This window comes from Molossus molossus, unplaced genomic scaffold (genome assembly GCF_014108415.1).
Source record: "Molossus molossus isolate mMolMol1 unplaced genomic scaffold, mMolMol1.p scaffold_m16_p_12, whole genome shotgun sequence".
In the NCBI taxonomy this organism is placed as follows: domain Eukaryota; kingdom Metazoa; phylum Chordata; class Mammalia; order Chiroptera; family Molossidae; genus Molossus; species Molossus molossus.
Genome location: NW_023425347.1, coordinates 46236400 through 46263322, shown reverse-complemented (window position 1 = coordinate 46263322; position 26923 = coordinate 46236400). Strand labels below are relative to the sequence as shown.

The following is a 26923-nucleotide window of genomic DNA, read 5'->3' as shown; positions in this document are numbered from 1 at the left end:
ACGGTATCTTCACATACCGGCCATTTCAGATCTTCAGCGTTCAAAGAGCCTTAAGTACAGGTTATTTCTTATAAGTAATTGGGGTACTTAAATATTCCTTAAAACTGTTTTAGACCAATCGATGTGATTAGGAGAGAAGAAAACGCGGGCCAGAGACTTTCGGCACAGGCAGCGAAGACAGCTATAGGCAGTCGGTGGGGTCCTAGGGCAGCCACGGAACAGGCGGGAGTTTGGTCAACTATGGCAGGCCGCGCAGGGGGCCTGAGGGCTGCTTCTGCGCAGGCGCGTGCCTGCTAAATACACCCAGGAACGGGCCCAGTTCTCTTTTCGCTCTCAGACATGGTGAGTGAGGTTGTGTGTTGCGCTTCCGTCGGGACGAGTCAGGGACGAGGCCGGATAGGGTAATATTGAGCCGCTCCGTGATCATAGCGTGGTTTAGCGAGTATTGGAGAATGGTTAGGTTAAGGCACGGGCTTTGGAAGGTTTCTTGAGGGCTCCCAGAGTCTGCAATGTTACTCAGCGTTTTCTGCAGACCGCGCGGGCGCGGCGTTTAGTTTTATCCAGGCTTCCTCCTGTCCAGCGGGCCCCAGGATCCGAAGGCCCGATTTCTCAGTCCCTCAAAACCAAGCCGGTAGGCGGTACTTTCCGCTTTCTATATACATATACAAACGTATATTTTTTAAATGGCTCTTTAGACTCGTGACTGGTGTGGTAGTTAATTTTAAATGAAACGTAAAGGAAATCTTTTTGGTCATTAGCATGATCTCCTTATAATGAATATAGTTGTCTCAATCACGAAGCTCTAGATAAGTGGGGCATTAGAACAGCACCCTCATCACCTGGGGGCTTGTTGCAACTGCAGAAACTAAAGCTGGAGAGGATGAGGCTAAAGGGACTGCTTGAGCAATGGGATAACTTTTGGGGTGTGTAGAAAGTGCTTTGAAAACCCGAGTTTCTAGGATTAATAGAATTATTACTCTTTAAGAGAAAGGTAAGCAACATGTAAAGGTCATTTTTCGGGTCTATGATGAGCTGGCATGTATTCTGAATCCAAAGTTGATTACGACTATTTTAGCTCTAGAATTACTCTGAGACCTGAAAGATACCTGAATCAAGGGCATTAAGTTCAGATGTGTACTGAATATGCTCTGGGGTCAAACATTAAGAGATAAACATTTATGAAATCGCTACTTTTATTTTTAAAGGGCACACCACAGAAGGATGTTACTATCAAGTCAGACGCACCTGACACCCTTCTATTGGAGAAGCATGCAGATTATATCGCATCCTATGGCTCAAAGAAAGATGATTATGTATGTATGATTTTATGTTTAAAATTTAGTTTAGAGAGGCCAAGACTATTCTCCATAAGTAGTCAGTAGATCAGTATTTATGGCCTGTGTTCCTTAAAAAACAGTAATTCAACTCCTGCATGCCAAGGACTGATGATAGAGGCCTTGGCACACCAGGTAGATTCCCCTCTTGCCTAGATTTATAGGAGGTTTGAGGTACAGAATAGATTTCTACTTTTGTAATTGAGGTAATGCTTTCAAGGTCAATGATGTCTTGGCATGTATTACCTGAACTCACGGCTGATGTGTAATAACACTAGCTCTAGAATTACGCTGAGACCTTGAAAATTTACCTTGGGTTTTAAACAATGTAGACTAGTTTTCTTCTGGGACAGTCTTAGAAAAAAGTAGTGAACAACTCATCTGAAAATAAATATTTTTCCCTGTAGTATAGAAACAGCTGGATTATTTATCGCCTTGGAAAATACCTAGTATTGATAGATTCTTGACTTAAGTGATAGGTTCCCATAACCTTGTAATTATGGAGTTAAATATGATGTAGAGATACTCTGAAAGAAATGTTCTTGAACTTGAAAAAGGTTGGTCTTTTTCTTATTGTGGTTGGCCCTATTTATAGTTAGTCACAAGTGAGTTTATCATGTCTTTCTCAGGTAGTGGGCCCCTTACCCCCCAGATTTGAAAGCCACAAACTTAAACTCATCATTTATGATTGAATTAAAGGTTTGTGTTCAGTTTCTAACCCGGTATCAATTCAAACTGACACATTAAAGTGATTATGTGTTTTAGGAATACTGTATGTCTGAGTATTTGAGAATGAGTGGCATCTATTGGGGTCTGACTGTAATGGATCTCATGGGACAACTACATCGCATGAATAGAGAAGAAATTCTGACATTTATTAAATCATGTCAACACGAGTGTGGTGGAATAAGTGCTAGTATCGGACATGATCCTCATCTTTTGTATACTCTGAGTGCTGTCCAGGTAAATACTAACTAAAATTTGCAATGTTGGTAGTGTATGCTCTTACCTGAGAGTGGGGAAATGGAAACAAGGACGGTGACAGAATGAATATGTCAAAAGTTACCCTAAGTTTTGCAAGTGAAGTCTGGATTCTACAAGGTCAATGATGTCATGGCATGTATTAGCTGAATTCAAAGTTGATGTAAATTCTAAAATTACACTGAGACCTTGGATGATAAAATGTTTAGTATATGTAAATATTTGAAAATCACTAGGTGGAGTTAAATGTCTTAATTTTGATATTGATCCACAAATAAGGGTTTAAAGTCTACATAAGTTTGATTATTTAAGAGTGTTAAAATTTTAAGTTATAATTGTATGTAGAAATGCTTTTAGAAGTTTGAATTTGTTGATAATATCTGTAGTTTTATTGCATAAAAGATAGTTTGCATATTTGAGGAAAGTTCACAATATGCCTAGGCAAGAACTTGCTTGACAACTTACAAGGTAGTTGAGGAAGAACCAACTTCCCAGGGTTGAAGGTATATTTATTTAACATGCTTTGTTTTTGTTACAGATTCTTACTCTGTATGATAGTATTAATGTTATTGACGTAAATAAAGTTGTGGAATATGTTCAGAGTCTACAGAAAGAAGATGGTTCTTTTGCTGGAGATAATTGGGGTAATGTCAGTTTAATACATGCTACTCAAAATACAAATATTAAAATGTTTTGGTGTTTAGTAATAGGTTTTGCTGCATATTTTTAAGTACGATTAATTTGAGGCTTTGCTAATTTATTTAAGTTTTTCATCTTTTCAGGTCCCACTAAGCAGCTGGTCTAATTGGAGTTAATAGTCTGCTGGAAGTTCCCAGCATGCACTGTGCTAGTTATAGCAGCATACAGGAGCACTGGAACAGGGGGCCAGTCTAAAAGATAAGGTAGGTGAAATTTTTTTCCCTGATATTTGGTGGGTTTGTGAAGTTTTTTAAAAACTGCTTACTGGCAAGGAAAAAATAATTCAAAAACTTTACAAACTTACTGAATATTTGAGTGGAGGGAGGGAATAGTATTTTACTTGATAAATGTAGATAATCTCTACTTTAGGGCTGAATACAGTGCAGGCCGGAGAGACCAGCTGCTTCATGGGATGTGAAAATCTACTTTATATAATAGGGTAAGTTTATTATTACTAGAAATTGACTAGTCCTTTTGGCTCTGTTAGTTACTTTCCCTTTCTAGGCACTGTATAAACAACTTAAGATAATTTGCCATATTTTTGACTAAGCCTTTTTCTAGTCCTTAGTTTCCTTAGAAGTAGATTGATTTCACTTTAGCTTTCCTTCTGGGGACCTAAAAGCAGATTTTAAGTTTGAATTTAACCATGGTAGTTATATAAAGTAATTTGTGTATGCTATGATCAGAAGCCTCTAGTAGCACTTAAGTTTCGGTTTGATTCCTTTTTAGGAGAAATTGATACAAGATTCTCTTTTTGTGCAGTGGCAACTTTGGCTTTATTGGTAAGTTACGACTATTTTGTTGGAATTAATTAGTGTCTGGTTACTTTGGAATGTAATAGATGTGTTTTGTATGTTTATTTATAGGGGAAGCTGGATGCTATCAATGTGGAAAAGGCAATTGAATTTGTTTTATCATGTATGAACTTTGATGGTGGATTTGGTTGTAGGCCAGGTTCTGAGTCCCATGCTGGGCAGGTAATTCACTAATGCAAATTAAAATATGTTAATAGCAATTTTAGTGTCTGTTAAATATGAATGAAATAATTTGACCGAATAATATAATGTCAGATGTTGCATAATTGCTGATTAAGGAAGGCTTTTTTTTTTTTCGTATACAATAGTTTGCTTTATGTACATTCCCCTGTTGGTGAAACTGACCCAGTCAAACATCATTAGATTTGTAATCACCAAAAATATATTTTGATTTCCCATTTGTGTTTTTATTTTTTTAATTCATTGATTTTTTTTTTTAGTGGGCGGGGAGGGAAAGAGAAACACTGATTTGCATTCATTGGTTGATTCTTTTTTGTGCCCTGACCAGGGATTGAACCTGAAATAGAAACCTTGGTGTATCAGGATGATGCTCTAACTGAGCTGCCTGGCCAGGGCTCTGTTAGGTTTGAACTAAGCAATTCCTATCCTGAACATAACTATTTGATTGTGCCAGAGAACATTGTATATGTGTAAATAGTTGTGAAATAAAATATTTTAGCGTGGAATGTTTTGACAATAGTATTTCACTGCAAAATTGGATCCTAGTAATAGTATGCTTAGATTTTTTTTTTCAAATGATTGTGATATTTCTGTTTACAATTCTAACTGTTCGGTTGTCAGCAAATTTCTAGACATAAAATGGAGTTTTAATAGAGTAGTTTTTGTCACTAATTGAAAATTATTATACATATGTACTTTATGTCTGTAATTTTAGATCTATTGTTGCACAGGATTCCTGGCTATTACTAATCAGTTGCATCAAGTAAATTCTGATTTACTTGGTTGGTGGCTTTGTGAACGACAGTTACCTTCAGGTGGACTGAATGGAAGGCCAGAGAAGGTATTGTTTCATAAAAAACTATATTCTAATAGATTTATAATCTTAGGGAGTACTACTTTATCTTTTTCAATATTGCTTTTATAAATTGATAGTTAGCGTTTTATCTTCTATTAAAATTTCTGTTGCACCACCAAAAAAAGGCTCTTGACAAAAGTAAAATAGCTGGGGTTGAATTGCTTATAAAACCTGGTGTCCATTTAAAAGACACACTGGTGGTTACTAGAGGGAGGGAAGTTTGTAGGGGTATTGAAGGGTAATATATGGTGACAGATAAACCTTGAAAAAATAAGACACTTTTTAAATTAATAAATGTTATTTTTTAAATTTGCATAAAAGTTGAGCAGATAGTACAGAGCATCCCAACTCCTCCACTATTTAAGTCCGTAGTTACATACAGGTTCACTCTTTGCACAGTTCTTTAAGTTTTAAAAATTACAGAAGAGTTTCACCACCCTAAACCCCCGTTTGCTTTACCTATTCACCCCTCTGCCCTCCCCCAAATCCCTGGAAAACACTTATCTTTTTACTATCTCTATAGTTCTGCCTTTTCTAGAATGTCAAATAGTTGATATTATATAAATTTAGCCTTTTCAGAATAGCTTCTTTTACTTAGTAATATACATTTAAAGTTCCTCTGTGTCTAAAAGACACTTGGGAAGAAAAGATGCTTGTTTTACAAATCTGTGTCTTTTGCTCTTCCCTATCCTGAAGTAGATTCTGAGTTACCTAAAAGAGAACACAAAAATGGCAAATATTCTTAGCTTTAAAATATATTTGTATTCACACATAATCTGAATTCTTAAAGGATCCTGCCCCATCCGTCTGCACCTCCCCTCCCCCAATATTTCTGAACGTTTTGCCTTTTTCAGGCATTGAAATGAAGCTAAGTCTTTAAACCTTTTATTTCTGGATGTATACTGGGTAATAGTTTTCTGTCTGGGAGCCAAAATACTGTTCAGTGAACATACTTGTCTAGTATAGAAATCTCCATGTTTACTTATGGGTGTGAAGGGACAATAGATTTGCCCAAAGAAATTTTTTTTTTAAGTTGTTTAAGACTTTTCATTCAATTTTTTCTCTCTTTCTTCCAAAGAAAATCCTAATTTTTGACACTTGGATTTGGAAGAGGGAATTAATTTTTCTTCAGCCCAGTTTTGTTTAGCTCTCACACATTGTGCTCTGAATTGGGTCTGTGAGGGCTAGATAGTAAATCTTTTCAGCTTTGTAGGACATATGGTGGTGTTGCAGGTAAACTACCCTGAAGAGCAAATTTCCATAGATGGAAAGAAATATATGAGTGTGGCTGTGTTGCAGTAAAATTATGGACATATTTCTACTTCATAAGATTTTTCTGTCAAAACTATACATGTAAAAAACTGTTCTTTGGATGTAGTCTAGATTTTACTGGAGCTGTAGCTTGCTTAGCCCTGACCTAAAAATGTATGATAGGACATAATAGTTCTTTTATCATTATTGTTTAATTTTGCCTGCTTGGTATTTCTAAATGTGGAGGGTGGCGGCGGTGGTAGTGTAAGGAAATAACCACAGGTGGTTTCTGGTTAAGGTCCTATGGAAAACCTAGGCAACTTGCAACAATCAGAAAATGAGTGGGGTGGCACTTAACGGGAACCAGCATTTTAACAATATAGGACAACTTTTTTCTTTTCTTTTTTTAATTGTTAACTATTACAAATGTTCCCATTTCCCCCCCTTTGCCCCCTCCACCCAGCCCTTGCCTCCCTTTCTCTCTGGCGTGTCATGTGCCTATGAATGACACAAGGATCTTGAAGATTCTTACACAGTCTCAGGTGGAATCTTCTGTATTTCTTACACTCAGCTATATTTTAAGGGACCAGGCTTTAGGTGATTTTTAAGCAGGTGTGTAGCTTCCTGGAGAGCACTTGTTGAAAATGCTCTACCTGGGGAAATGTAGCATATATCACCATAGATTTTATGAGCCTTGACACCAGCTGCTTGGGTAAGGGACTGAGGGCATTCATTGCAGAAGAAATAAAAGTTGATGGATATTTGTCACGAAGTACTACACAGCATAACTTTCTGTGGATTGGAGTATTTGGTTTTATCTTTTCCAGTGATTACTTTAATTCTAAGCAGTTGTGTTGATGAATTTCAGCATTTCAAACACCCCTTCATTTCTCCCCATGCTTACCCATGTGTGGACTAGAGAAAAGTTGTGACAACTTTGTGGCTTGTTTATTTTCCTAGTTACCAGATGTATGCTATTCATGGTGGGTGTTGGCTTCCCTAAAGATAATTGGAAGGCTTCATTGGATTGATGGAGAGAAACTGCGTAGTTTCATCTTAGCATGTCAAGATGAAGAAACTGGAGGATTTGCAGACAGGCCAGGAGATATGGCAAGTATATTTCTGACATGGTCATGTAACAGTTACATTTCAGGGTTTTTCATTACTAAGCTATTCCAGACTTAGAAATGGTGGTATTTCCAAAGTGTTTCTTTGAAAACAAGATGCTTTTTTTCCTCGTAATTTTTGAGATTATACTAAGGATAGAAAACAAGTTTACAGAAATTTCTCATCACATTGCCAAAATAGTATATGGTTAACATCACAATTTGAAGCCATTTGTATTAAGAAAACTTGAAGTGTACATTTCAAGTAAAGGAAGTACAGCGGGCTGCAATATAACCATCATTCAGAAGCAGAGTTTTAGAAGTTTTTGTTTTATAATACTCTGAATTCTCTCTTTTTTTTTAATAGGTAGATCCTTTTCATACTTTATTTGGAATTGCTGGATTATCACTTTTGGGAGAAGACCAGATTAAACCTGTTAGTCCTGTTTTTTGCATGCCTGAAGAAGTACTTCAGAGAGTGAATGTTCTGCCTGAACTAGTGAGGTAGATTCATTGACACCAAAAGTTGCTTTAGTAAAATTTTGTCATTCTAACAGTCTGTATTTGAAGTGCTTACTAAGCTTAAAAATGACTGTTAATAATTTGTATATGAATTGTGTTAATGTTAATAAATGATATAATTACACACTGTAAAATAAAGACCTATCTTCAGCTTTTGGTTTTCTTATAGAATGCTGTTATTCTGAGTACAATACTTTGTTTATGCTTCAATGTATTTAAATTCCCCTAACTGTAATCTTTAAGAACTCTAGTCCTCTTGTACTTGATTTACCTATGTGCTCCTTTCATGTTATGTAATGATAGTTTATGTAAATTGGTCTGTGTCAATGAGATTAACTGATAAAAATTTATAAACCCCACATATGAATTAAAAAATGTACAAAAAGAAATAAACAGCTGTTGAAATTTGGGGTTTATTTTATAGACTTACGATTACTCTGAGTTGGTCACAGTAATTAAGGTAAATGGCAGTTAACCGTGTTAGAATATCTTGCATATAAATACTTACATTAGATTCTTGTAGTATCCAATAGCATTTTGACAATCCACTGATTAGTTTTTTCCTGAAAGCTTGAAAGTCATTGGATTCAACATCTTATTTGCATGGTATCCTAGGAAGTATTTGAGTTTTGAGGTCTGCAATCATTGCATACGGGTGAACTATGCTGTGAATACCTGGTTTATTATACTTCCTTGCATGAATTCAGTAATGTTTTAAGTGTCATAATAGTACTGTGGTACTATGTCCATATTCATGAAAACTGGACAGATGCAGAACTTTTAATTTCCCAAAGGTTATTTGTTGAGAAGCTAGAGTTTGAAATTGTCTCCTCCTAACTAGATTACTTGTGTGAAACTACTATAATAGAAATTGAGATTGGGAGCTTTTAAAACTCCCAAGAGATCCGTTGTTTGCCCAATTCCTATTGTACTGTGCACACAGCCATATGCATACTGTTTGAAGGGCAGTTTTGTGGTGATAAGTCACGTAGATGCTTATGCTATAGGAGGTTAATGGCTCTTTCCTGTGTTTAGCAACAAGACCAGTGTTAGATGTGTTGTACTATAAAGTGAGCATTAAAAAGAAGTTAGTGTATTTACAAGTATTGGGACAAAGGAACTAGGGTGCTATATGAATAATGAGGCTACCAAATTAATGGCCATTGGTCGGCCATGGATTCCATTCAGGCAATAACTTGGCAGGTTAAGGAGAGCTGTACTTCTGATTAGGTTCATAACCACATCCCGCGGAAGGTGATGGGATTGCGAGCTGCTGGGGGAAAGCGGGGCGGGTGTGGAAAGCTGGAGTCTAGTGCGCCTGCGCGCTGCGGTTCTGCGCCTGCGCGCCGGTCCGGGCGGCTGCCTCCCGCCTTTTCCGTGTCACTCCTGTCGGTGGGTTGAGGAACAGTTTGAAATCTCACTGGTCCCTGAAGTCTGTGATCATGCTGAGGCCGGACATCTCAGCAAACTCGCCTTCGGCCCATGCGGCTTCCTCGTCATCCACAGAGCCTCGGTCGCAAGGGCTCCGCCGCAGTTCCGGGCTCCAGGAGACGCCTCGGAGCCGCCTGTCCGCCAAGGCCTCTGCCCTCCTGTCTGGGGCCGCGGGCGACACGTCCGGGGCCGCGGGCGACCGGAGCAGCAGCAGCAGCCTAACTCCAGGCAAGGCGGGGCGGTTGTGGCCCGAGATTGAGGGGCGGAGGGCGGGTAGCACGGAGCTTCAGTTGTGTGGTTGGGGCAGGGGAACGGTGTGCGCTGGGAGTGATTAGGGGCCGACTGTCCAGACTGGTTTCATTCCAAGGCAGTGATGGTGGATGGCTAGATTCTGAGAAAGATACCCGGCATGAGGTCCTTTTTTTTAAATCCTCACCTGAGGACATTTCTCCATATTTTGTTCACATAGAGTGGGAGGGAGAGAGAGAGACATCGACGTGAAAGGGACACATCGAGTGGCTGCCACCCGCACGACCCAACCAGGGCCGGGGACAAACTGCATCCGAGGTCCGTGCCCTTAGCGGGAACCGAACCGGGCCTCTGGATCGCAGGCCGTCGCTCTAACCGCTGAGCCCAACCGGCCAGGGCGTAAGGTGCCTCTTTAGCTCAGCTGCTCCCCCTCGGAGTAGTTGACCTTCGAACGGTGTGTGTGGGTGGTGTTAGGGTCACCAACCCACCTGGTGGAAAACCCCTGAATCACTTTGGACTCCCCCAAAATTTACACTAACAGCTTCCTCTTGACTGGAAGCCTTACCACGATGATACAGTCAACATGTATTCTGTATGTTTACAATAAAGTAAGCTAAAGAAAATGTTACTAAGAAAATCATAAGGAAGAGGAAATGCATTAGTATTTATTGAAAAAAACACCACACATATAAGGACCTACATAGTCCAAACCCCTGTGCGAGGGTCGACTGTAAAGGACAAAGTGACAATTTGTGTAGGAGTTGGTGAGAGGGATGGTGAGCCTCCTGGAGCTTAAGTCTCCAAGCCTTCTGGGATGTGATGAAAATAGATTAAACGTAACATTTTATCTAATTCAGGTTAATGGTACGTTTAATGTTTTTAAAATGTATCCTATTTTACATTTGGTCACTCCATAGCAAAGCCATCACTGTTTTCACATACTATTGCAACTTAATGGTAAGGTAACAAATGTCAAATCCAGTGGTCACTTTTCAGTTCATCTCCTGTGACCTTTCCACTGTATCTAATATTCTTCATCAGTCTTCTTATGAAGTCTCTTAATTTGGTTTCCTTGACTCAATTCCTATTTTTCTCCCGTCTTCCAGAGAACTGTGCTCACCTTTGTTAGTTTCCTAAGTATGTGCCCTTAGTTTTTTTATTTTTTCCTAGGCCTCTTAAACCTGCATGTGATTATCACCAGAGCTCTGATGCCATCTCTACTCCAAATTCCTATTTCAGGGGGTCTTCTCAGATTCACGATACGATTAATTGAATTCTTATCCTCATCTCAATCATGGGGTTGCCTAAATCTTAAACTTAGAAGACTTCAACAATTCAAGTATTCCCTCACATCATCCAAATATAGTCCTGTCTTATTTCTATCTTTCAAATCTGTCCCTTTCTATCTCTGTGCCATTACAGGCCCTCATTATTCTGTCTGAACTATTGCATCAAATTCGTAAATATTCCTTTTTCCAAGCTAAGTGCCACCAGAGCCACAAAAAGTGAAAATCCCTTGCCACTTGAATAGTGACTCTATTTGCAGGTCCAAGATCAAACTCTTCAGCAAGATAACCAAGACAATTTGGGGTGTGTTTCTAGTCTTTACAGCCTTATCTCCCATCACTTCTTAATATTTACCCTATTTTCTAACCTAATTGGGCTATTTGGTGGTTTTCCAAGGCAATATGCATGTTCACATTGTCAATATAATCCCCCTCTTCATGAATTGCTTTTTCACACACTTGTTTTCAACAGTAATAATAACATCTATTGATTAATGAACACTTACTCTGTTCTAGCTCCTTACTAGGCATGTGGTATTTTTGAGCCTCACAATAATTTGCAAAGTCTTTTTTTATTCCCATTTACAGAGGGATCCAAGGCCCTGATAGGTGACATAGTTATGTTAGGAGTGGAAGATAATAATATTCTGTACTCCCTAGGAATGTATAGTTCAGTAGGGAAGACAGACTTAAACATCGATAAATAAACTTCTAAAATAACTATATTTGAGGTATATACAGATTTTTGAGGTCTTTGTAAGAAGGGAACAAAAGAAAACTTTTGTAGAGGAAATGCAATTTGAGCTGGTATTGAAGCATAACTAGGATAAAGAACGTCAGCTAAAGAGCAGAGAAACTGAACATTCTTAAGAAAGAACACCTTGTGCAAAGGCACAGAAGTATGATATAGAATGTCATGCTTTTAGGACTCCAAATAATTTTGTTTGGCTAGAGTACGAGGATGATCTGATATAAACTTGGAGTACTTGTAGTAATTTGGTCTGGGAGGCAAATAAATAGATTTTGTCTGCCATGCCAACAACAGGTTTCTTGGCTTTGGTCACTGGATAAAATGATAGTTCTGTTACCTAAAAAAACAAAGTGTTGGAGAACAAACTTTTAGAGGGAAAATGATAACTCTGTATGGACATGTTGAATGTGAAGAAGCCCTGGGATATATCTGTATATTCATATTAAGGCAATTGAATATATGGATCTAGGGCTAAGAAGAGAAACTTGGGAGAGATACAGATTTGTAAATTACCACTATATTTCAGGTCAGAGCAGAGAAGATAAAGAAGGTACAGCAAAACAGGTCAAGGAAATTGGAGGAATGAGCTTAGAGTTTAAAAATAACCCAAGAACAAGATACAGCCCTGTCTCCAGATTCTTATAACCACTCCCTTCCTTACCTCCCATAAGCCTAGGGATGGTAGTGGAGCAAACTTGGTTCTGGATCTACACAGTTCTTTATGATGATATCCTTACACCCTCTCCTCACCTTGTAAATAATTCCCTTTATCAAACTCTCCTAAAATAATTCTAGTTTGAATATGTCATCCAATTCTTGTTGGGACCCATAAAAAGGAGTTAGATTTTATGATATGGTGAGTAATGGGAGACACAGGAATTGTAAGAAAAGGAGACATATGGTGAAATTTCTTTTTCAGAAAGATATGAAGATTGTATTAGAGAGGCATAACACTGGAGGCAAGGAATTAAGAGACTTTTGCAAAAATCCTGAAGCTATGAGTTTAAAATGGGCTAGTAGGGCCCTGGCCTGTGTGGCTCAGTTGGGCATCATCCTTTGCGCCCAAAAGGTTACTGGTTTGAATACCTGTAGGGCACATGCCCAAGTTTCAGGCTCAGTCCCCAATAGGGGGTATGCAGGAGGCCACTGATTGATGTTTCCCACTCACATCAATGATTCTGTCTCTCCCTCTTCCTTCCTCTCTCTAAAAATCAATTAAAATTTTACAAAAAAACAAAACAAAACAGTCTAGTGGGTGTGGAGGTAGAGAGAAATTTTAGTGATATTTAAAAGAAAAAATCATAAGATGTGGTCATGGATTGGTTGTTAGGATTGATGAAATAGGAATTAAGAATGACTCCTGAATTTATGAGTTTATTGACCACAGCTGATCATAAAGAAAGAAATTTTGAGGGAAAGATACTGAGTTCACTTACGGACATGTAAAAATTTGGGGAAGACATCTAAAGGTTTACATAAAAGAGGTAGTTAGATACAGAGATGCGGAGGCACACTATCTGATAAAAATTTTTATGATGATAGAAATATTCCATATCTATGCTGGTAGCCACTAGCCAAATGTGGCTTGAGAGCATTTGAAATATGGCTAGTGTGACCATGGAAGTTAATTTTAAATTTTATTTATTTTTGATTTAATGTAAATAGCCATATGTGGTACGTAGCTACTATATTGAATAATATAGGTATAGACCTAAGAATGGTTTTTGCAATTTTGAAAGGCTGAAAAAGTAAAAGAATATTTTTTGATGTGAAAATTATATGAAATTCAGATTTTAGTATCCACAAAAAAAGTTTTATTGAAATAAAGCCATGCTCATTTAGTTACATATTGTTTATGGCTGCTTTCTTGCCATAGTGTCAGGGTTGAGTAATTGTGACAGATCCCATGGCCCACAAAGCCTATACCATCTGGTCCTTTATTAAACAGTTTGACAACCTGTGATTTACAGTATCAGCGAGGAGTCAGGGATGTCTATGAAGACTTGAGACTTGTCAGGAAATAGATATTATTAGAAACCAAGACAATAGATGAGATGCCCAGAGAAAATGTTTGATGTTGATTTGTGAGAGGTGGTGAAAAAGTATGGAACTCTGGGAACCCAACAGTTAAGAGGCAGACAGAGGAAAAGCATCTAGCAAAGGAAACTAAAAGCAAGTGTTTTAAGGAGAATCAAGATAGTTGTCATGGGAAATAAATAGGAAAAAAGAGCCCCATTTTTTTTTCAAACCTCACCTAAAGACACTCGAATTGATTGAGAGAGAGAGCGAGAAAGAGAGAGAAACACATCGATGTGAGAGAGAACATGGGTTGGTTACCTTCCATACTTACTCCCACACTACCTAGTTATGTGCCCTGATCAGGAATTGAACCCCGTGCTCCTGTCAGCTGAGCCACACAAGCCCCATTATTTTTATCTTTTCAAGCCCCATTATTTTGAAAAAGATACTATGCTAGACTGTTTTTGTACATTCTTTTAAGTTTTGTGACAATCCTGTAAAATAGATAATATCTTATACCAATAGGTAAGTAAGTACCTAAATAAGAAACTGAATTCAAGTGAATCTAAAACTTCCTTTATACATTTACATGGGAGGAGAGAATTTTAGTGAAGAAGTAATCAAAGGAAAAGTGGTCTCATAATTACAAAGTAAACATATCTGGTGTATTTGAAGATTAGGAGGTAATTTACAGTTTTAGTAAGAGTTATCTTAGTGAACTTGTGGTTCTCAATTTTCCTAATGCCACAACCCTTTATTACAGTTCCTCATGTTGTGGTGACCCCCAACCATAAAATTATTTTCGTTGCTACTTCACAACTGTAATTTTGCTATTGTTATGTCTTAGGCAACCTCTGTGAAAGGGTCGTTTGACCCCCAAGGGGTTGCGACCCACAGGTTGAGAACCACTGTTGTAGAAGAGGGAAAAGCCATATTAGCAAGCACTTTTCCTTATGTTTTATTATAAGATTATCTGTAATGTCATTTGTCATAATTTGTTATATTTAAAAAAATCATTAACAGATGAGATTTTATCAAAAGTGAACACGGTAAAAATTGTAGGGATTAATACATTGTATAAGTTTTAATCTTTAAAACTGATATTTAATTTTTCAACATTAGGTTTATACTTGGGAAACAAAAGATCTTATGCCGAAAATATACTCACATCAAATTTTAATTTTGGTACAAGCTCATCTTCTGCACGAGACAATAATTATCCTCAAACACTCAAAACTCCATTGTCTGCTGGAAATCCCCAGAGATCAGGTTATAAAAGTTGGACACCGCAAATGGGATATTCAGGTAAAATGAGTGAACTATTGATCTAGGTGACTTTTTGAAACTTTAAAACTTTTTAAAAGTATAAATTAGGGTGGTTACGTTCATTTGAAGTGTTTTGTACCTGATCTGAATGATTGATTGAAAGATAAATACATCACTTTCTCTATATCCATAATTTGAGATGAGGTTAATAAGGTTGCATAGTTTCTGATAGTTTGTTAACAAATGCAGGTTTACATTATTGTAACCTTTCTGCCAAAAAGGTATAAAGAAAAGATGTCCCTTTTTATACATGATGTTTGTTTAAATCTAGAAGCTGGTTCTGATAATATTATTGAGTATTTTTAAAAAAATACTTAAATTTTAGCTTTTATCTAAATCTACTAGATTTTCTTGAGGGTGAAATGAGTAAAATAGGTCTTAATGTGTAAGCATTTTCTAAAGTACATACAGTAGAATTTCTTGGTTACAGGGTATGTGAATGTGTACATTTACAAAATGATGACAAATTGTTGATCTGAGTGGTTCTACCAACTGCATTCTTACAAGCAATGTATGAGAGTTCTTGTTATTTTACCTCCTTTTCAACATTTGGCATTGTCAGAAATCTTAATATTTATCAGTATAGCAGTTGTAAAATAGTACCTATCATCTAAATTTGCGTTTTTCTGGTTAGAAATGATGTTGATTATCTTTTTGTATACTTTTGGTCCTATATCTTTCTCTTTTTTTGAAATGACTGTGTCTTTTGCCCATGTTTTTAGGTTTATTTTTTCTGGATTTGTAGAAATTTATTCAAAATGAATAAAACAACTCAAAAATATTGGAGAAAATAATACATATCAAATATCTTAATGAAGGAGGAGTTTCTTAGCAGAAAAGCAATGGAAGAAATTTTAAAGGAAAATATTGTCTATACAAAGTAGAAATCTTTGCAATATGAAAAAATCAAGATTAGTAGTAACTATAAATTATTGTCATTGGTTTATAAATTTCTCATAAACACAGACTGAAAACATTAAGACCTAGTACAAATTATATTTAAAGGCTATAAACATCTCAAAAGAAAATACAGAAAACAAATGGATATGTTAAATTATATTAAATTTTTATAGTCATTTAAAAAAATACAAATTTAATCACCAGTCTATTAAACCAGCCAATAATAGTCTGGCCAGTGTGGCTCAGTGGTTGCACCAAGAGGTTGGTTACCTGTTCAATTGCTAGTCAGGACACATGTCCAGGTTGTGGGCCCGATCCCCAGTGGGGAGCATGCAGGAGGCGGCCAATTGATATTCTCTCTCATCGATGTTTCTGTCTATCTCTCCCTCTCACTTCCTCTCTCTCAAATTAATAAAGGAAAAAAAATTAAAAATAAAATAAATTAGCCAGTAATAATAATAGTAATACAGTTCAGAAGTCACTGTTAGTAAGGATATTGTAAAATTGATTTTTCTCATACTGCTGATGTAATTAAAAATTGGCATAATTCTGAAAAGAAATCTGGTAATATATATGAGATCCTTGAAGAAATGGCGGTTGCCCTGGCCAGTTTGGCCTAGTGGTTAAAGTGTCAGCCCACGGACTGAAGGATCTTGGGTTCAATTCCTGGTCAAGGACACATGCCTGGGTTGCAGGTTTGATCCCTGGCCCCACTCAGGGTCATGTGGAAGGCAACCAATTGATGTGTGTCTTGCACATCAGTTTCTCTCTCACACTCTCCCTCCCTCCCTTCCAGTCCATCTGAAAATCAATGGAAAAATATCCCCGGCTGAGGAGTAACAACAACAGCAAAATTTTTAAAAAATGGTTTTCTGGGCATACACTATACAGAATTGTACACTTGAAAATCTATATAATTTTATTAACCAAAGTTACCCCAATAAATTTAATAAAAATAAAAAATGATGGTTTTTCCATCATTTGACTTATAAGGATCCATTTTAAGGAAATAATCAGAAATTCGGAAAAAAGCTTTATGCACAAGGATGCTTATTATACAAGGTGGGGCAAAAGTAGGTTTACAGTTGTTGGTATAGAAAATAATAAGAATAAACTGTTTTGTGTACTCACAACTGTAAATCTACTTTTGTCCCACCCTGTAGTATTATTTATAACAGAGAGATAAATATAAATGTTCTTTGATTTATTTTTAAGATTTTTAATTTATTTTTTTAGAAGGAGGGAGAGGGTGAGAGAAACATCAATGTGAGAACCTAATATAGATTAGCTAACAGCTGCTCTCCCCCGACCAGAGATCCAGCCAGCAACCTGGGCACATGCCCTAATTGGGAATCGAACCAATGTGTCACACTAGCCAGGGCATGTAAATTTTCTTTTAGAGGTTTAAAGGAAATATCTCCCGAAAGTACTGAATTTCCACTGGAACTTGGTATTTATTTATTTATTTATTTATTTATTTATTTATTTATTTATTTATTTTTATCCTCACCTGAGGACATTTTTCCATTTTTTGTACAGATAGAGTGGGAGGGAGATAGAGGAAGAGAGAGAGAGAGAGAAACATCGATGTGAAAGGGACACATCGAGTGGCTGCCACCCGCACAACCAACCAGGGCCGGGGACAAACTGCAACCGAAGTACGTGCCCTTAGCGGGAACCGAACCCGGGTCTCTCCGGACCGCAGGTGGACGCTCTAACCGCTGAGCCAAACTGGCCAGTGCGGTATTTATTTTATAATTAAAAATAGGAAAGTTATATTCTATTGCAGAACTTAAGCCAACTTCTGTAGCTGTAATGCGAACTCAGTCACAATGTATAACGTGGCTTTCATGGTAAAAAGTATTCTGAAATCGACACGATTTTTACATGAACTCTTTGGTTGACTACTGAATAAGATAGCATAAATGTATAAGTAATTTTGCATATATATTAGTAGAAGAAAAGAAAAAAATCTAGGTCAGGGAGGGAAGAAAAGGAGTTTATTGAAATGTTGACAAGGGAATAAAAGATAATTTTATTTCTTGAAAATAAATTTCAGATATTTTTAGTCTAACATTTTTATCCATGAATAATAATCTATATTCAAATAATTTCTTATACTTTACAAACACTTTTATATGTAAAAGGTTTGTATTTCCGAGTGGTAGCTTTAGAAAGGTTAAATAATTTATCTGAATATTCATAGTTTGTAAGGCACAGATCTCAAAATCAGTCACATATGTAGTGATTAAGAGCACCAGGTCTGGAGCCAGGCTTCCCGGGTACAAATTTTGACTCTACCAGTTGCAACTATGCCTTGTTATCCTTATAAGTAAATGGAGAAAATAATGATGTGTATTTGATAGAACTTTTGTGACAGTTAAATGAGTTAGTCCAAGTAAAGAACTTAGAACATTCTTGGCACATTAAGAAATAAAATAATCCTGCCCTCGCTGGTGTGGCTCAGTTGGTTGGGCATTGTCCCATGCAATGAAAGGTTGCTGATTCCATTCCCTGTGAGGGCACATGCCCGAGTTGCAGGCTCAATCCCCAGTAGAGGGCATGCAGGAGGCAGCTGAGTAGTGTTAAGCTCTCTCAATGATGTTTCTCTCCCTCAAAATCTGTGAACTATTCCTGTTTTATATATATATATATATATATTTACTGATTTTAGAGAGAAAGGAAGGGAGAGAGAGAGATAGAGATATCAATTAGAGAGAACATTAATTGGCCACCTCCTGCATGCCCCTCACTGGGGATTGGGCCCACAACCTGGGCATGTGCCCTGACTGGGAATCAAACTGGCAACCTCTTGGTGCATGGGTCAACGCTCAACCACTGAGCCACACCAGCTGGGCCATAAACTATTCTTTAAAAAAAAAAAGATACAATATCCACCATTACACAGGTATCTTATATTTCAAGTTTATAATACTTTACATAATATGTTTATATAATCCCATTTGATCTTTTTAGTCAGATCTTGAGTTGGGCACGAGTTATTCATTTATATTTTGTGATTAATGATTATTTATTATGAAATAATTTGCTCAAATTTATATAGCTTTTAAATGACAGAATACGATAAATAATCTATATTTTTTATTTCAAATTCAGTGTTTTTTTAATGAGTGTATTTCAATAAAATGCAAAATAAGACAATGTATAAATTAATTATTTCTAACTGTGAATATGCTTTGAGAATTAACATTTTTATTTGGTCTGAATATGAATAGTTATTTTTTTGGTGAGTAAAAAAAGATTATTTCCTTGGATATTAATAGCCACATCCTAGACTTGATGCCTTGAGATCTTATGAGAAAAATCTGGAAATTATTATTATTAATGTTTATACATTTTCAAAAATTCTTTTTAGCAGCTACGTCTTCATCTGCTGTTTCTGCACACTCCCCATCAGTTATTGTGGCTGTTGTAGAAGGGAGAGGACTTGCCAGAGGTGAAATAGGAATGGCAAGCATTGATTTAAAAAGCCCACAAATTATATTATCTCAATTTGCAGACAACACAACATATGCAAAGGTAAGTATTTATAATCCTAATAAATGATTGATCTACTGGGTACTAGCCAGATTTTCAAGTCAGTACTTTCCTAATTAGTTTACTTTTTGGTAGAATAGAGATTATTCATTACTGTACTAATGTTCTGAATTAAAATAAAATTGTTTATGTCTGATATATTTTTAGTATATTTAGTTTTAAAAATAGTGTTTTGCTATTACTTAAACATTCCAAATTATTGTTAATACTAATTTCTAAAATTATTACCTTTAATTAATAATTCCTGGATTCATTCCAAAGATTATATATATATTTTTTCTTATTATATATTATATTATATATATTACATATAATAATGCTGTCTCCAAAGTGCTAATTCTACTGAACTGTATTTGAATTTTATTTTTTAGGATTAAGGGAAACTGGTCTCTTACATCAGTCATAATTTAATCTCTTCTTACCCTTACTTCCTATTATGTACTCATTAATTTGGACCACTGGTCTATGTGTGACTTAACAGGAAGAGGTAATCTATTCCTACTGTTTATATTCTAAAAAGTTATGTGACCCAATTCTTATTATTTAAAAAGATTATATACTATTTTACTTTTAGTAGATTTTTTAGAATTCCTTTATGGTTCCCCAGTATATAGGCTTCCTTTTCCTATCTAATAACTTGTTAGTATACCTAACAAGTTAACTGATATTAGTACTGCATACTTCCTTTATTTCTGGGTATTTGACATTTTTATGCAATTTAAAAAGAATAGGAAACAAGTTTACATAAAACAGGAATGTTAATCGAACTGATTAAGAATTTTCAGTGTCGCCCTGGCCGGTTTGGCTCAGCGGTTAAAGCGTCGGCCTGCGGTCCTGAGAGACCCGGGTTCGGTTCCCGCTAAGGGCATGTACCTCGGTTGCAGTTTGTCCCCGGCTCTGGTCGGTCGTGCGGGTGGCAGCTGCTCGATGTGGTCCTTTCACATCAATGTTTCTCTCTCTCTCTCTCTGGTCCTCTCTCTCCCTCTCACTCTACCTGAACAAAAAAAAAAAAAAAAAAAATTTTCAGTGTCTAGAGTAGTTCTAGGAAATGCACTTTATATTGTTAAAAGCATAAGTCATAAGGCACATGTTTTTCATTTTTTTTTTTTTACTTTTCAACTTCTAAACCATACCATGAGGTTATATTGATTGTATCACCATAGTTACACTATTGAATGTTTTTCATAGCAAAGGATAAAATACTGATTAGAAGCCTATGTTTATGATAATATTTTACATTTGTAATAGTATAGGATATGTGTTTAATCATTAGAAATACATTTTAATTTAAATATATAACTAGGACAGTTGTAATTTTATATCTCTATGAAGTAATTTTAAGTACTTCTCTCTCAAAAATATATGAAACTTTGTTTTAGAGAATCCTAAGCTTACATTTGAGAAATTGATTATTCAAATGATTTTAGGTGATCACTAAACTCAAAATCTTATCACCTTTGGAAATAATAATGTCAAATACTGCTTGTGTTGTGGGGAATTCAACTAAGTTGTTTACTCTCATCACAGAAAATTTCAAGGTAAGTGATTTTATTCTCAATAGTAACACTTGAGATCTTACTTCATTTAAAATCCATTTTGTAATATCATTCCAAAGAACAATACTTTGTGTAACTTTATAGGGTGGGGCAAAAGTAAGTTTACAGCTCTGAGTACATGAAACAGTTTATTGTTATATTTTTATTAATTATTGTATTATTTTTCAAACAAACGGCTATAAACCTACTTTTGCCCAGCCCTGTATTTAGTGCCCCAAAATATGCACTAAATACAAATTCTAACCTAATGAACTATTAACACATATAATAAAAATGATCCTTGATCTATTTTAAATAAAAGGAAAAATATTTTAGGTAATAAGGAGGTTTCTTAGAGTATACAGGAGGCAGACCATTAGAGGAAGCATGGACTTCCTTGTCTAGCTTCCTGGAAACTACTTATTATTTCTGGCAGACTAGTTGAAATTGAAGTTCTTATTCTTTAGGGAATAGCAGCCGTCAGCAAGTACTTTTCCTTTAGAGAATTTGATTTATATTACAAAATTGTTTCAGCTTCCCCTGGTAGTTTATATTGCCTCACAATTAGCATACTACTTGAGCCTCCATCTGTGGGACTGTGACAGATAAGTGCTCTGGAACCTTATCCAACAATGCACTTCCCAGTAAGGACCTTTCCACCTGTAATTTATCTTATCCCTCTAACAAATCTCCCTTTCTTTTTGCGGGAGGGGGCTGTTGTTCTGAACCAAGTAGTCAGCATTGTTGTTTTAATAATTCCTAATGAGTGCAAATTATTATCTCAATATACTGTATTTTGTTATGTTTGTAGACTTAGCGTTAACATTTTTGGAAGCAAGCCGAGATTTAAGGTTTAATGTGTTCTTTATTGTTTGTAGTATACAGAATCTGCAGTCATGAAAAATTTGTTTCTGGTGCTCTTAAGAGATCCTATGTAGCTCAGCTGTCTTTGATTCATTGCCAGAAATGGTCCCTCTTGTAAATCTAGTGTATCTATTAGTTAAGTCTCTTTATCTGTTGTTTCTTTCATTCATTATTTCTAACTTCTTTCCATCACTCTTATTAATGTAAACCTCTCAACTTCCATTATTTTATTTAGATAAGTGTTCTAAGTTTTTGGTTATAAATAACAGAAATTCAACTTAAAGTAGCTTGAGTAAAAAAGGAAATGTATTGGCTTATGTAAATGGGAAGCCAAATAGGTGGATAGATGCTATCCATACTGTCATCCCCACCACTATATATATATATATGTGTGTGTGTGTATATATATATATATATATATATATATATGTAAATATATTATTATATATTATATATATTATTATATATAATATATATATTATTATTATTTTTTACTGCTGATAGGTAACCTCTATGAGGTTTGAGAAGATTCCTGATGGCTCCAGGCTAATTTATCTTCACTAACCCAACTCAGAAAAAAACTTCTCTCTTCTAGTGTCCATGTGTGAATTCCAGGGAAGGACCCTGACTGGTTCTATTTTGTTCATGTTCTCACATGTTTGGCTAATCACTATTTCTGGGGATAGACACTATCAATTGATTAACTCCAGGTCATTCATGTGCTTTTTGCTGTGAAGCACAGAGTACTGTAATTGACAATTCCACCACCACTATTTGGAATGTGGGATAGTTAGTCCTCCAAAGGCAAAAACAACATATATTCACTATACGAACTGTAAGGCTGTACAGCATAGTGCTTAAGAATAGAGAAGTTGCCTGGCTGGTGTGGCTCAGTGGTTGAGCATCAACCCATACACCAAGAGGTGGCCAGTTCGATTCCTGATTAGGGCACATTCTCAGGTTGTGGGTCAAATCCCCAATGGGGGGCATGCAGGAGGCAGCCAGTTGATGTTCTCTCTCATTAATATTTCCATCTCTCTCTCTCCTTCTCCCTTCCTCTCACTTTAAACAATAAAGAAAAAAAGAAGGAATAAAGGAGTTGGACTGTTCTGGTTGCATATCCTAATTTTAAGTGATTTTGTGTAAGTTAACCTAACTTCTTTGAGCTTCAGTTTTTCCCATCACTAAAATAGGAACATAGTATCTATCTCCTAGAGAATTTATATTCTATATAGGGCAATTATAAATTACCTCATTGATAAGGTTACATTTGGGCCAAGGTCCTGAACAGAGTGAGGTAGCGAACCATGAAAGTATTTGGGGTAAAAGTATTACAAGTAGAGGGAAAAATTATTATTATTATTATTATTATTGTTATTTATTATTATTATTATTATTATTATTACTGCACTTACCATAAGAAGACGTTCATGAAATCAGAAGCAATTTGATGTGGAAGGAACATGGACTTTGTCAGTCAAAGATTCTGCATTCAAGTTTTAGCTCTGGCACATATCAACTGTATAATACTAGAAAAGTGACTTGACTTTTCAGAATTTTACTTATATGGAAATTGTAGTTAAAAAGATTTATATCATAAAGTAAAATTGTGAAGATTAAATGACAACTGTTAACACGGTCCTGGCACATAACAAATTATCTACTAGTTTATAATTTTTTTCAGTTTTACAGCTTTTTAATAGTCCAGTGTTAAATTATCATTTGTACCTATTTTATTCAAAGTAGTACTATATACCTTTTCTCTACAACTCCATGCTGTTTTCTTTTTCAGTTTTAAAACATTCTATTACTAACTTTTCTTTATTTTAAATAAATGAAATTCATCACTTCATAGATTTGGTCGGTGGAATTGGTATTTTCATCTTCTTCACCTAGCATGTTATAAGGATATGCTCTTACTCAATTATGATGGTGTGAATCAGGATGATTATAAGCCTGTGTGATGATGTTACTGTAGAATAAAATTACTAGAAGGAACTCTTATGTTTATTTTTTATTATGGCTCCTTACATATTCAGTTAAATTTCATGTGAGTATGCTCTAATAAGAGCTACAGGCTGTACTGTAATTCACTTAACAAGGTAGATAATCATTCTTTTTTGTAAATAATTACATTTTTTATTTAATTCTGGAAAACATAAAAAAAAACTTAATATAATATTTAAGCTATGTACAGACATGTATTTAAGAAGCCAGTTTTGAAGGAAAAAAACAATTTTAGGCAAGTGCATGAAACTTAAAATTTATTTTGAAATTTAAATTTCTTTTCAGAATGTAAATTTCACTACTGTACAAAGGAAATACTTTAATGAAACAAAAGGACTGGAGTACATCGAACAGTTATGCATAGCAGAATTCAGTACTGTCCTGATGGAGGTTCAGTCCAAGTAAGTTAGGACTTAAGGAAAGTCATAAATGTTCAGTGTGAGTTCCACAAGGGCAAGATCTTTTATCTGTTTTGTTTTGTGCTATATTCTCCACCTGGGAAAGTGCCTGACTTATAATACAACAGAGTGATTATTGCAATAGTAAAATAGTTAACAAAAATTTACATGCAAGTCCGGCTGGTATGGTTCAATGGATTGAGTGTTGTCCCATAGACTGAGAGGTCCCAGTTCGATTTCCAAGTCAGTGCACATGTCCGGATTGCAGGCTCGATTCCCAGTAGGGGGCATGCGGGAGTCAGCCAATTGATGTTTCTCCTCAAATCGATGTTTCTCTCTCTCTCTCTCTCCCTGCCTCTCTCTCTAAATAATCAGTAAAAACAACTTATAGTCATAATCTATTGCCCTAATGGTTGTTGCTCACTTTACTTTGGAGTGAAGAGCTCAAGTAGCTATAATAAACTAGAAACGTGAGGGCACAGATGTGAAACACATTTAAAGTTGTGTTTCTGTTACTTCATACCTTTTCTTCTAAAACATTCAGCATGAGACAGGGAGTGATGTTTTTGGAAAGAATATTTCTTAGAATATGCTAAATAGAAACTTTTTTTGAGCCAGGTTGGACCACTTGTGTACTCAGTTAATCACAATGACTACCCTCACTGAGATCATAATGTACTTTCCTATACATTGGGACTTTCTGACTTGACTTTTAAAAGTCAGACTTTTTCAACATTATTTGAATACTTAGAATGGCACATCAAAAATTGACACAAATTACCATTGAATGTTGACTTCTAATGTAATTTATTGGCTACTAATATCCCTTAAATGTCAAGATTTCAGAACATTGTCCATTTTTTATCAACTTTTATGTTTAGAAGTAATTTATATAGTTTTCAAAAATCAAGAACACTTAATGTACTTTTTTTTTAAATTTGAATTTGAGCAGTGCTATGCAAATATTTATATTCCTAATATTAAGGTGAAATACATGTTTCACTTTATAGCAGTTTCTTTATTATAAAGATTTATAGTGATGTATCATTGGTCACCTTACAGGTATTACTGCCTTGCAGCTGTTGCAGCTTTATTAAAATATGTTGAATTTATTCAAAATTCAGTTTATGCACCAAAATCACTGAAGATTTCTTTCCAAGGTAGTGAAAAGACAGCCATGATAGATTCAGCATCTGCCCAAAACCTTGAATTACTAATTAATAATCAAGACTGTAGGTAAGATCACCCATTTTATTTCTTATAAAATATATCAGTATATTTTATTATGTCATATTTTTCAATGAATACTTACTTTACATTTTAAAAAATTGATTGATGGAGAATAATGGCCATTGTTGCTGAACTGTTCAGATGTTTCACCAAAGTCAGGTTTTAAAAAGACACTTGTGGAACTGACATAAGCACTATGGCAGAGTGAGAGGACTCCATTGTTTCTCTTCTTGAACAAATCAGACAACAATAATTTAACAAATGATCCTTTGTGCAACACACAGACATGCTTGAAAGATCCATGCATGGGACGTCTGAAGTTGGGTATTTTGATGAAGCAGAATGGGGGAAGGGCAGGGATGGGACTGCGGATGCAGTTCAGAGCTTACAGCAACTCTAACAAGAGCAATAGCAGAGGAGAAGTCAAGCTTCACACTATAGCCTGAGCATTAGGGGAGAAGAAGCCATTTCTCTTTGACAAAAGACATCTCCCGTCTTCATCCTCATTGTGGTAGAGCCAGGTAAAGGTGGCTGGGGAGCTTGAAACAACACAGCTATCTGTGCTGAACGGGGCTGGAGCCACAAGATTGCAACCTTACTCCCTGTGGCCAACTCCCTGGCAGAGCCTGGGAAAGAAAGCTGGGAGGCTTTAAACAACACAACAAGGTGACAGCCATTACTGGAAATGGGTAGAGCCCCAGGATGGCAAGCTTGCCCCCCCCCCCCCAACACTCCCCAGCAGAGCCTGGTAAGGAATTCTGAAACTCCCCAAGCAGCATAGCAAAAAGAGAGTGCCCTCCCTATCAGCCTGCTAAATAGTTGAGAGAAACAAGAAAAGAGTTTACTACCTTAAATGCCATGAACCAATCAAGGTAACTTGAAAACATAGAAAGAGCCCTGGCCAGTTTGGCTCAGTGGTTAGAGCGTCGGCCTGCGGTCCGGAGAGACCCGGGTTCGGTTCCCGCTAAGGGCACGTACTTCGGTTGCAATTTGTCCCCGGCCCTGGTTGGTCGTGCGGGTGGCAGCCACTCGATGTGTCCCTTCACGTCGATGTTTCTCACTCACTCTCCCTTCTTCTCTCTCCCTCCCATTCTATCTGTACAAAAAATGGAAAAATATCCTCGGGTGAGGATAAAAAAAGAAAACATAGAAAGATAGTGAAACGTCTCTAGAAACCAAACTCAGTCATGGAATACAGTGATTTAAATGACAGAATTCAACATTGCAGTTTGAAACAAAAGGATTAGAATACATTGAACAGTTATGCATAGCAGAATTCAGCACTGTCCTAATGGACATTATACAAGAAAACACAGAAAAGTAGTTCAGTGAGCTCAGGAATAAAATAAATGAACAGAAGAAATAATTAACCAAAGAGGTTGAAACTATAAGAAAGAACCAACCAGAAATTCTAGAGCTGAAGTACTCAATAAAGGAGATAAGGAATGCACTAGAGAGCATTGAAAAATAGAACAGACCAGATAGAAGAGAGAGAGAAACCTAGACATGAACCACAAGGAAGAAGAGTGAGAACTAAGAGTAAAAAAAAAAAAATTAAAGAACTGTATGAGAACTCTCTGATTTCATTAAAAAGAGCAACATGAGGATAATAGTATACTTGAAGG

General features: G+C 36.1%; 2 protein-coding genes and 3 non-coding genes across 6 annotated transcripts in view; all 5 read left to right on the top strand.

Moving 5' to 3' along the window:
- The first annotated feature begins 335 nt into the window (after window positions 1–335).
- RABGGTB (Rab geranylgeranyltransferase subunit beta) lies at window positions 336–14767 on the top strand. Of its 2 annotated transcripts, none has more exons than XM_036256183.1 (9): window positions 336–1313; window positions 2100–2297; window positions 2854–2959; window positions 3744–3796; window positions 3881–3991; window positions 4725–4850; window positions 7077–7226; window positions 7590–7726; window positions 14603–14767. In XM_036256183.1, exons 1-9 carry the CDS (start codon window positions 1179–1181, stop codon window positions 14658–14660), a joined length of 1074 nt encoding a protein of 357 aa, XP_036112076.1. In that variant the 5' UTR covers window positions 336–1178; the 3' UTR covers window positions 14661–14767. The 2 variants fall into 2 exon arrangements, with proteins under 2 accessions (XP_036112076.1, XP_036112077.1); XM_036256184.1 differs by having other exon boundaries at window positions 1210–1313; window positions 2084–2297.
- LOC118627396 lies at window positions 1020–1098 on the top strand. Its single transcript, XR_004959142.1, has one exon. It is a non-coding gene; the product is annotated as a small nucleolar RNA SNORD45 (small nucleolar RNA).
- On the top strand, window positions 1554–1635 carry LOC118627395. The gene has a single exon (XR_004959141.1). It is a non-coding gene; the product is annotated as a small nucleolar RNA SNORD45 (small nucleolar RNA).
- LOC118627394 lies at window positions 2435–2506 on the top strand. The gene has a single exon (XR_004959140.1). It is a non-coding gene; the product is annotated as a small nucleolar RNA SNORD45 (small nucleolar RNA).
- The window catches only part of MSH4 (mutS homolog 4), a 71573-nt gene continuing 59256 nt past the window's right edge, over window positions 14607–26923 (top strand). The window contains exons 1-5 of the mRNA XM_036256182.1: window positions 14607–14785; window positions 19086–19246; window positions 20692–20802; window positions 23956–24071; window positions 25131–25304. Coding sequence (XP_036112075.1) covers window positions 14773–14785; window positions 19086–19246; window positions 20692–20802; window positions 23956–24071; window positions 25131–25304 — 575 coding nt within the window. The 5' untranslated portion in view covers window positions 14607–14772. The remainder of the gene's footprint in view (window positions 14786–19085; window positions 19247–20691; window positions 20803–23955; window positions 24072–25130; window positions 25305–26923) is intronic.

Bases quoted from the DNA above. Each gene is read 5' to 3' on its own strand.
- RABGGTB (XM_036256183.1), top strand. From the start codon at position 1,179: ATGAAATCGCTACTTTTATTTTTAAAGGGCACACCACAGAAGGATGTT. The intron at 3,797-3,880 runs GTAAGTTACGAC...GTTTATTTATAG, and splicing joins TGGCAACTTTGGCTTTATTG to GGGAAGCTGGATGCTATCAA. The intron at 4,851-7,076 runs GTATTGTTTCAT...TTATTTTCCTAG, and splicing joins TGAATGGAAGGCCAGAGAAG to TTACCAGATGTATGCTATTC.